The sequence below is a fragment of the Myotis myotis genome, unplaced genomic scaffold, assembly GCF_014108235.1.
Source record: "Myotis myotis isolate mMyoMyo1 unplaced genomic scaffold, mMyoMyo1.p scaffold_m19_p_18, whole genome shotgun sequence".
NCBI classification, from domain to species: domain Eukaryota; kingdom Metazoa; phylum Chordata; class Mammalia; order Chiroptera; family Vespertilionidae; genus Myotis; species Myotis myotis.
Genome location: NW_023416322.1, coordinates 6,601,629 through 6,611,942, shown reverse-complemented (window position 1 = coordinate 6,611,942; position 10,314 = coordinate 6,601,629). Strand labels below are relative to the sequence as shown.

Below are 10,314 nucleotides of genomic sequence, written 5' to 3'. Positions count from 1 at the left end.
CCTTTGCGCTCCGCTGCTCCGCTGGGCTCTCTGCTTTCTGCTGGCGCCTTCCCTCTGAGCCCCTGCTTTCAGGCCCTTGGGCTCAGCCACTGGTGTCAAATGACCCTGAGTTGGGGCCTTTGTATTTTTAACCCACCAGACACCCGAAGCTCTCGCTCCTGAAACCTGAGGAGCTGGCCCCTCCATACCTCATTCACACACCCCCTGGCCCCTCCATCTCCCAGGGTCTGGTTCAGCCGTGTCAGCAGCCGGGTGGGGGGAGGGGGAGGGAAGGACCCCAGACTGACATAGCTCTGTCCCTAGGAGACCTTGCATCGGAAGAGGGAGGGGAGCATGGGTGGGGAGACGTGGGGACGGGGCTGACTGCACCTTCCAAGGCCCTTCTCTTTGGCCTCCCACCTGGACTTGCCCATAACCCTTCTCCTATTCTCTTGCTTGTTTATTGTTGTATGTACTTTTGGCCCAGCCCTCGTTGTAAGACTAGTCTGAAAAGTGGAGAAGGGCACGAGTTCTGGAATCAGAACGACCTTGGTTTCCTCATCTCTAACATGGGGCGGGGATAAGAATATGTTTGCTGTGTGAGTTCATGGGCGGTATAAGGCCCTTGTCCACGGCAGGCAAAGCACACAGCCACCAAACACATTTACTTTGTTTTTGGAGACGGTCTATGATTCCCCCCAGCTTTCCTTCGCCTTTCTCTCCTGCGCTGTATGCCTTGGGGCACAGCCAATGGTCTCCTCTAACAGAAGCCTGAACATGAACTGACCCACAGGGCAAAATAGGCCACTTCACAGAGCAAAGCTGTGAATGGGTGGAGAGGGAGGAAGAGCCAGGCAGGAGGGAGAGGCTCCCTGCGGACTCCTCAGTCCCCAGACACTGAGCAACGTGTGTGGGCCCAGGCTCGGCAACCAGGGCTGAAGGGGGTGGGGTGGGGGTGGGGGGGATAGGGTGGAGATGACCTGCCCAGCACAGGGGGTGGAGGGCAGGGATCACCGTGCCTTCCTCGGCCCCACGTTCACCACTCACCATACGACCCTTCCTACGTCATTGAACCTCTCTGACCTCAGGTTCTTCACTGATGAAATAAGGTCCCTTCTAGCACGAAAACTGATTCTATAAGCTGATCCGAGGACCAAAAGTGGGGGCTGGGTGAGCCCACCTAACAGAACTGGCTGTGGTGCCGGGTCCCGTCGCGTGTGGTCCGCTGCTCTTTTCTCCTCTCTCCCGTTCCTCTGATTCCAGCTGGCCCTGTCCTGTCCTTGCTCCCATCGGGCAGGGGAGTGACTTTAAGATTGGGAGAGCCCCCCAAGGGCAACGCTGCTCGATTCTGATCCCCTCCCAGCCTCCACGGTGGTCCCTGACTTTCCCTGGCTGCCTGGCTGCCATGGAGACCTAGAATGAGAGCATCACAGTCATCACCACTCTCCCCAAATCTGATGCGACACAACCAGCCACGTGAGAGATGTTGTCAGCGTTTACTGTCTAGACTGGCTACTGATTCAACAGGACAAGGTCCCTCCCTGCTGGGCCCAGTGAGATGCAGACTGGGCCTCATTACCCTCAACCCACTCCCTCTCCTCCCCATGGTGTGACCAGCCCAGCCCCAGGATTGCCTCTCTCTCTCTCATCCAGGGTGATTCATCCCAGCATTTCTCTGTCCCAACTCAGATGTCGTGCCGAACTCATACTCCCTAACCCCCCACCAGCCCATGTCACGTGAAGCTCTTCCTCTTCTGAGTTTAGTAGTAGGTCTCCCTTTCCACCCAGCCTGCGGGAGAGAAGAGACGGAATTGACCCAGGAAAGGCAATGGGAGGCAGCCAGGCGAGGTGAGCAGAAGGGTAAGCGAGGACCAGGTGGGAGGCCTGAGGGTGGACCGCAGGGCGCCCAGGGTTGGAAGGAGCAGGATGGTGGAATCAAGGACTGAAGGACCGGGGTCCATGCACAGCCCAGGCAGTGAGGAGGGAAGGGCAATGGGTCTGAAGGAACCAGGGGGGATGGGAGAGCTAGTTCGGAGGCCGGTGACCACTCAGTCAGAGGGGGGTGCAGGGGGCCTACCTCCAGGATGAGTACGAATGGTGAGTTTCCTCATTTCGTCATAGACGAAGATCAGAAGGCTGTAGGGAGTGGCACAGAGCCACCAGAGTATCCTGTAGGGACAAGAGGTGGTCAGTGTGGCTGGGGACAGAGGGGCCAGAGAAGGGCAGCCACAGAGAACAGCGCACGGGCGTTGGGTGGAGGGCTGGTCCCCCCACCTGAGGAGGTCAGAGTCTGGGGATGAGAGCGGAGAGATAAATGCCACATCAGGGGTCTAGCCAGTGGTCGGCAAACTGCGGCTCGCGAGCCACATGCGGCTCTTTGGCCCCTTGAGTGTGGCTCTTCCACAAAATACCGACTTCTGCGCATGGGCCATGAAGTTTCAATCGCACTGTACGTGCGCGCCCGCACGTGGTATTTTGTGGAAGAGCCACACTCAAGGCCAAAGAGCCGCATGTGGCTCACAAGCCACGGTTTGCCGACCACGGGTCTAGGCAGTGTGCCTGGGGGTTATTTACCAACTTTGGGGAGTTGCTGAGGGAGGCCCCTTCGCTTTCTGGGTCCTCTAGGCCTTCTACCCACCAAGGGGAGGTTGTCCAAGCAGGAGAGGCCTATCGGAGACTAGACTGTGGGGATGTTTCCCGGGAATATGCACACCCCTCCGTGTTGCAGTGATGGGGACACTTTTCCTTCTGAACCTCTCTTGTGATGAGAGCCCAGGGAGCTGGACTCTGGGCGGGGTTGAAGCAGAACCACATGTGTTCTCTCAGAAGACAGAGAGATGGCCTAGACCAGTGCTGTCGGAATGGAACGTGTTAAGAGCCACATGTGAAATGTAATGTTTTCTAGTGGCCACATTAAAAGAAGAGAAACAATTAATTTTTTTTTTATTGCTTAAAGTATTACAAAGGGTATTACATATGTGTGAATTAATTTTAATAATATATGTTACTTAACCCAACATATTATCCAACATGTTGGATATATCCAATATATATCCAATATATCCAATTGGATATATCCAATATATCCAACATATTATCATTTCAAAATGTAATTGATATCATTGATATTAATGAGAGTCTTCTTTTAATACTACATCTTTGAAATTCAGTGAGTATTTTATACTCACAGCACACTGCAAATCAGACACTAAATTTTCAGTGGTTAAATGAAAATGTTTGTAGTTTACCCCAAACAGTAAAGTTTTCTTTAATAGAAAAATATTTGACACTGCTTTAGTGTTGTTGTTTTTTAAAAAAACAAATTAGATTCAGTCTATCACTAATGGAAAGCATATCCATTTATTTTTTTAAAAAAATATTTTATTGATTTTTTACAGAGAGGAAGAGAGAGGGATAGAGTTGGAAACATCTATGAGAGAGAAACATCGATCAGCTGCTCCCTGCACACCTCCTACTGGGGATGTGCACACAACCAAGGTACATGCCCTTGACCGGAAATGAACCTGGGACCCTTCAGTCCGCAGGCCAACGCTCTATCCACTGAGCCAAACAGGTTAGGGCACTGCTTTAGTTTTTAACTTTAAATTTACTGAAACTAGCCCAGCCAGTGTGGCTCAGTGGTTGAGTGTTGACTCATGAACCACAGAGGTCACGGTTCGATTCCTGGTCAGGGCACATGCCTGGGTTGTGAGCTCCATCACCGGTGGTGGGCATGCAGGAGGCAGCTGATCAATGATTCTCTCTCATCAATTATGTTTCTATCTCTCTCTTCCTCTCTCTGAAATCAACAAAAACATATTTTAAAAAATTTACTAAAGCTAAATAAATTACAAATTCAGTTTTTCCATCTCATTAGCCATGTTTCAAGAACTCAGGTGACTACCATAGTGGACAGCACAGGCCTAGGCCAAGGTTATTTACACACACACACACAGACACACACACACACACACACAAATATATATAAACAGAGATGGACATACTGCCACCCATTCATTCAACAACAATCGCCATATGTCGTCTTTGTGTTTGTGTTAGGTTCTGGGAAAATAAAAATGATGACGTGTGGTCTTTGCTCTCAAGGAGCTCAGGCAAACAAGGAAAAGGGGATAAAGAAACACACAAAATAAATAATCTCAATACTAGGTGATGAGTCTTGTGGTCCAGGCACATGCAGAGTGTTTGGGAGAACAGGCAATGTCCAGCTGCACTTACTGTCACTTATACTTTGGCATCAATAGCAACAATAACAGAGTTACTTTTAACCAAGCACCAACTCTGACCCAAGTCCTGGGCTCGGTGCAGTACATGCATTTCTGCATTTCATTCTCACAACAGTCTGCCTGGTTTGTACTAGTGAGACTCTGCAGATGAAGCTGGGGTTTACAATGGCTAAGAAGTTGTCCAAGGCACCAGAATCATACCCTGTAGAGTTGAAATTGAAACCTGGGTAACTGCACAGAGACAGATGGTTACTGGACGTACTCTGGTGATTACTTTTGTAAGGTATATAAATGTTGAATCACGAAGTTGTACACCTGAAACCAATATAGAATATTGTATGCCAACTATCATTATAAAATTTAAAAAAAGAAAGAAATTCAAACCTGGGATTGTCAGTATCTAAGAACCATGACAATCTCTGTTATTAAACATTAACTGAGCACCTACAGTATACAAAGCACTGTGTAAAACACTGCAAGGGACAGAAAGGTGAGCAAAGTATGTAAGTGCAGAGAAAATGAGTGGAAGAATACACACCAAATCATTAACAGAGTTGCTTCTATGCGGGAGGGGGGGGGGGGAGTGGGAGGGGGGAGTGGAATGGGAGTTTTGTTTTTTTCTCTGTAAAGTTTTTAAATAGAATTTTTTCACAAGCATATACAATGTGAAAAACAAAAACACAGGCATGAACAAAACAAGGAACCAAATAAGACTTTCAGTATGCCCGTTCACGTAGAGGCAGGTTAACACATATTTGCATGCATACGACAGAATTAGCCGTGCATATTGGGTTAATTTTATGATTGCTTCAGCCCTGAGCATAGGTATCCTTGAACAACTAACCAGATATCATCATAAAAAAAAAAAAAGCCACTCCGGCCGTTGTGGTAAGTCTGCCAATTTGCATGTCTAGGGGGTTGTGATCACTGGCCACAGTCCCCAATCTCTCTCTAAATAAGAAGCATTTGTCAGAGCACAGACAATTCTTTTTACAACATTGAGTGTACCCCATTTTCCCAGGTGGCCCCAGCTGGGCCTTCCCTGCTCAGGCACATATTCCCTGGGCACTGAGATCCCCCTACTTGCATCCCTTTCTTACTCACTTGAGGGGGTACATTCGCAGGGCTACGTCCATGCCTGGAGTATAGGACAGAAAAGCAGCCAGTAATGTCTCCTCCAGGATGCCAAATAATAGGATCTTGTTTCTGGGGAAAAAATGCTTCATTGTAGGTTGGAGTCAGGGAGGAAGGGAGGGGAAGGGACAATGGGCGGCACTGTGTGCAGGTTTGGGGGCGCACTGGGTCCCTCGGAGGCGCTCACTTCATGCCCTGCTGGAAGACCGAGAGGCGGCGGGTCTTGCAGATGATGAGGTCGGCCCACTGCACGATGACGATGCTGACAAAGAAGGCCGTCTGGCAGGTGAACTCCACCACCTTCCGCTGCTCATAGGTCTGCGGGGAGGTGGGCAGTGCCAGAAGGGATTCAGACAACCTCAAAGGTGTCTTCCCTCTGCCGCCTCCCCAGACCCCAAAGCCGAGTTAGGTCCTTAGATTCCCAACACTTCGCTCCCCTCTCTCCTAGCACTTCTCATGCCATAGGACGAGTTGTTTTCCTGGCCGGAGAGAGTCCTAAGTCATATTTATCTTCGTGTCCCTCTCCCATGCTTAGTTCAGTGACTGGCTCATCGTTTGGCTCGGGACTAAGTGAATAAGGAGGGTGGAGTAGGAGAAGAAGGTGGGCTTCAAGAGAAAAGCAGAGTCGGAGAAAAGAGGCCAGTGAGGAAGATTGGGCCAAAGGGGAATCTGAAGACGGGAGAGGACGTCTGAGGGTGGTACCAGATGGGAGACAGCATTCTTCCATTCCTTCATTCCTTCATTCACACTTTCCATGTAAGGAACTTACAGTCTAGTGGGGAAGAGAGATGTGTTATGTGAGTACAATAGGTAAGTTGTAAGAGAGCCATCACACAGGGCTATGGGAACACAGAAGAGGTGCACCCAAATGAGACTGGAAAGAGCATGTTTATAATTCTTGCAGATGGGATAAAGAATTTGAAGCTACATAGGACTGAACAATACTGAGATACTAGAGATCATGGAATGTGGTCAAAGTTGTACTTGGAGGGAGCTACAGAGCCTTAAGTGATTAGCAAACAAAGGCTGAAAATTAGAGCCAAGTATTGAACTTGGATAGATCGATGGGCTCCTTGTGTGCATCAGATCTCACCACCGCCCTCCGTCACTGCACTGGGCTGCTGAGCACCACGCTCTCCATCATCCCGTGAAGGTTTCAGCACTCCCCACCTGGGCTTATTTCCCAGGTGAAACTCCAGGGTGCTCTCAATAGCTAAATCTCTTTGTAGTTTCAATGCCAAGCATTCCTTTCTCTTTGACCATTATCTTTCCCTTTCCATCTCACTGACTCTTCATATCTCAATTCCAACCCCACCTGACCCAATATGTCCTATATTTGCTTATTATCTGTTTCCTCCTCTGCCCCTAACTGGAATATATGCTCTACAAGACCAATAACTTGGTCATTTTTGCTCACTATCATATCTCCAGGGCCAAAACAGTAACTGGTATATAGAAGATGCTCAAGAAATATTTGCTAAATGAGTGGATGAGTGGTAGTCAATGGAATGACTGGTGAGAGATATTTAGAAGCTAAGGAGCTATCCTTGCTTCTAGTAATATGTGGAGTACTTCCAGGGTGCAGAGCTCTGTACTCAATTATCTCAAAGTCACAGCTGTGGAAGAGACATACCGGAGACCCTGCCTTTACGGAGCTTAAGCCTCAGGATGATTATTCTCAAACCATTTTGCATTCCCTCAGGATATTTTTGATGTGATTTGATGTTATTTCAAAATAATTTTAATTACCTTTAATTTATTATAAATGAATACACGTCAAGTTGCATCTTGGCAACAGGGAGATGGTATCAAAATATAAAACTTGCCCAGTCGGTGTGACTCAGTGGTTGAGCGTCAACCTATGAACCAGAAGGTCATGGTTCCATTCCTGGTCAGGGCACATGCTCTGATTGCGGGCTCAATCCCCAGTAGGGGGTGTACAAGAGGCAGCCAATGATTCTCTCTCACCATTGATGTTTCTCTCTCTCTCTCTCTCTCTCTCTCTCTCTCTCTCTCTCTCTCTCTCTCTTCCTTTCCTTTTGTCTCTGAAATCAATAAAAATATATTTTTTTAATTTTTAAAAAATATATTTTATTGATTTTTTTTTTACTGAGAGGAAGGGAGAGAGATAGAGAGTTAGAAACATCGATGAGAGAGAAACATCGATGAGCTGCCTCCTGCACACCCCCCACTGGGGATGTGCCTGCAACCAAGGTACATGCCCTTGACTGGAATCGAACCTGGGACCTTTCAGTCCGCAGGCTGACCCTTTATCCACCGAGCCAAACCAGCTAGGGCTAAAAATATATTTTTAAAAAGACATAAAACTAACAAGGGCTTGAGCTGGGGATTGAGGTGATATGGACAGTGGGGACTCAGGGCATCATTGACTCTGGAGCAGTGTTGGCAGCTGGAAACACCGATATCTGATGACCTCCTGAGGCTCACTGTGTGTGAGGGGAATCTTTTCAACACCCCAGATTTTAAAAAAATATATTTTTATTGATTTCAGAGAGGAAGGGAGAGGGGGAGAGAGAGAGAAACATCAATGATGAGAGAATCATTGATTGGCTGCCTCCTGCATGCCCCATGGTGGGATCAAGCCCACAACCCAGGCATGAGCCCTTGACCAGAATCGAACCTGGGACCTTTCAGTTTGCAGGCTGACACTCTAGCCACTGAGCCAAACCAGCTAGGGCTACACCCCAGATTTTAATATACTTTTGAGAAACTTGCAATTCACTTGGTTGGAGGTACTATGGTGAAGTAGGAAAGGATCAGGCAGGAATCAATCCAGAATTCTAGTCCAACTCTTCTAGGATTCACAGTAGGACTTCGAGCAAGTCACTAAGTCTTTCCCAACGCAGTGTCCTCACTTATAGATGACGATAGTAGCCTATGTTTTCTCTGTGGTACCAAGGTCCTAGCAATAACTGGTGTCACATCTCCCACTGTCTTAGAACTCGGGACAGAAGTATTCACAGATAAAAAAAATCATGCTTACTAAAATTCTTAAACACGTAGTGTTGGTTTAGGGCTTCAGTTTGGGTCTCATTCATCTTGAGTGTTAGAAAAGACTACTACAGAGAGGAATCCTATAAGTTTAAAAAGTTTAGAATGAGTCCTGCCAGAGAGCTCAGTTGCTTAGAGCATCATACTGATCTGCCAAGGTTGCGGGTTCGACTCCCAGTCAGGGTACAAGCAAGAATCAACCAATGAATGCATAAATAAGTAGAACAACAAATTGATGTTTCTCTCTCTCTCTCTCTCTCTCTCTCTCTCTCTCCCTCTCTCTCTTTTCCCCTTCCTCTCTCTAAAAAAAATTTAGAACAGCCAAGAAGGGATATACAAAGAAAATGGGTTTTAGGATTTGAAATTATATTATTTGAGCTCCCATCGAGGGAGAGAGAGAAACAGGAGACAGAGGACCCAGCACTCATTACTGGGTAATGATGCTTAGAAGATAGAAAAACAGAAATCAGACCTCAAAAGTTGACAAGGCAAAGAAGACATCCAGAAAGCCAAAAGATACAGGAAGGTAAGGACAGACAACAGACAGTAGGAATGAACACAAATGAAGTCATGTGAACAAAGAGAAGAATATTTGCTGACATGATTAGAGAATGAGGTTGAAAGTTACAATACTCATCTAGGACTAGAGATAAGGCATCAACTATCTACTTCCTCCATTTTCCCACTCTTCAAAAATTTGATAAACCCACTCTTCCCTGTCACTTCTCTTTTTAAAAAAGAGTTTTTATCGATTTTTAGAGAGAGGGGGAGATGGAGAGGGGGAGAGAGAGAGAGAGAGAGAGAGAGAGAGAGAGAGAGAGATTGATTGAAGTGAGAGTGGAACATCAAAACTTCAATCAGCTGCCTCCTGTATGCATGGGCATGTGCCCTGACTGGGAATTGAACGGGCAATCTTTTGGTGTATGGGAGAATGCTCAACCAACTGAGCCACACCAGCCAGGGCCCCTGTCACTTCTTCACTCTTACTAGTCACTATCTACTACCCTACCCCTCTTACTCACCCACTGCTGTCCATAGCTGTCCTCCAGATCATTGAAGTGTCGATTTTCCCAGTCGATGCGGATGCCCAGCAGATCAATAGGCTTAAAACCATTTTCAGCCAGAATCACAAAGTACGTAAAGAATCCAGCCACAGCCTGAATCATCCCTGTGAGTGGTAGAATCACAGAACAGGGGAATTTGGCTCGGAGAAAGACTTCAAAAGACAGACCTTAGACGGGGTGGTGGCTGGGACTTGCTTCTAGCTGGGTTGGTGTGTGTGGAGCTGTAATGCTGAGGATGCTTCCAGCAATGATCTGATCCCATCATTTCTGTTGGACTGGCCTCCAAGGCCCAACGTGTATTTCTAAGGTCTCACCTAGTCATCTTTCAATCATGTAATCTTAAAATCTGAAAGGACCTTCTAGAAAATTTCTTCCCTCTCCCCAATGAGTAAGGGCTGGACTCCTCCCTCTCCATTTTCTCTGACATTAGAACACTCACAAAGACCTCCCCTCCCTTCCCCTCCACTCCCCTCCCCTCCCCTTTCCTTCTCTCCTCTCTCCTCCTCTCCTCTCCTCTCCTCTCCTCTATCTCATCAGGCCCTTGCCTCTCCCTTACTCAAAACCTGAATTCCCCATGCCTGGACCACAGCAGTAGCCTAGCAACTATAGAGCTGTGCACTGTGCAGATGCCCTGGACATTGCTCTTCACAAGTCTGAATTATTATTTACATCTCTTAAGTGGAAAACAAAAGCACAAAAATGATTCAGTCATTGTCCAGGGTCATGCAGGAAGTAGTACAATGGGGATTCAAACATAGGTCTGGCTGCTACTTCTCTACTTTTTCTATGTGTTTCCTCCTTTAGATGTTGGGATGGACCCCTTCCAAGGTCTGCCTTTTGAAGCCTTTCTCTGAGCCAGGTTCCCCTGTCCTCAATCTCTT

At 47.4% G+C, this 10,314-nt stretch overlaps 1 protein-coding gene across 1 annotated transcript in view; it reads right to left on the bottom strand.

Annotated features, from left to right (window-relative positions):
- Window positions 1-1,061: 1,061 nt before the first annotated feature.
- The window catches only part of LOC118673235 (sodium/potassium-transporting ATPase subunit alpha-4-like), a 36,312-nt gene continuing 27,059 nt past the window's right edge, over window positions 1,062-10,314 (bottom strand). Inside the window, exons 18-22 of the mRNA XM_036343823.1 lie at window positions 9,392-9,537; window positions 5,545-5,675; window positions 5,328-5,429; window positions 2,057-2,148; window positions 1,062-1,768 (exon numbers count right to left, since the gene is read on the bottom strand). Coding sequence (XP_036199716.1) covers window positions 1,740-1,768; window positions 2,057-2,148; window positions 5,328-5,429; window positions 5,545-5,675; window positions 9,392-9,537 — 500 coding nt within the window. The 3' untranslated portion in view covers window positions 1,062-1,739. The remainder of the gene's footprint in view (window positions 1,769-2,056; window positions 2,149-5,327; window positions 5,430-5,544; window positions 5,676-9,391; window positions 9,538-10,314) is intronic.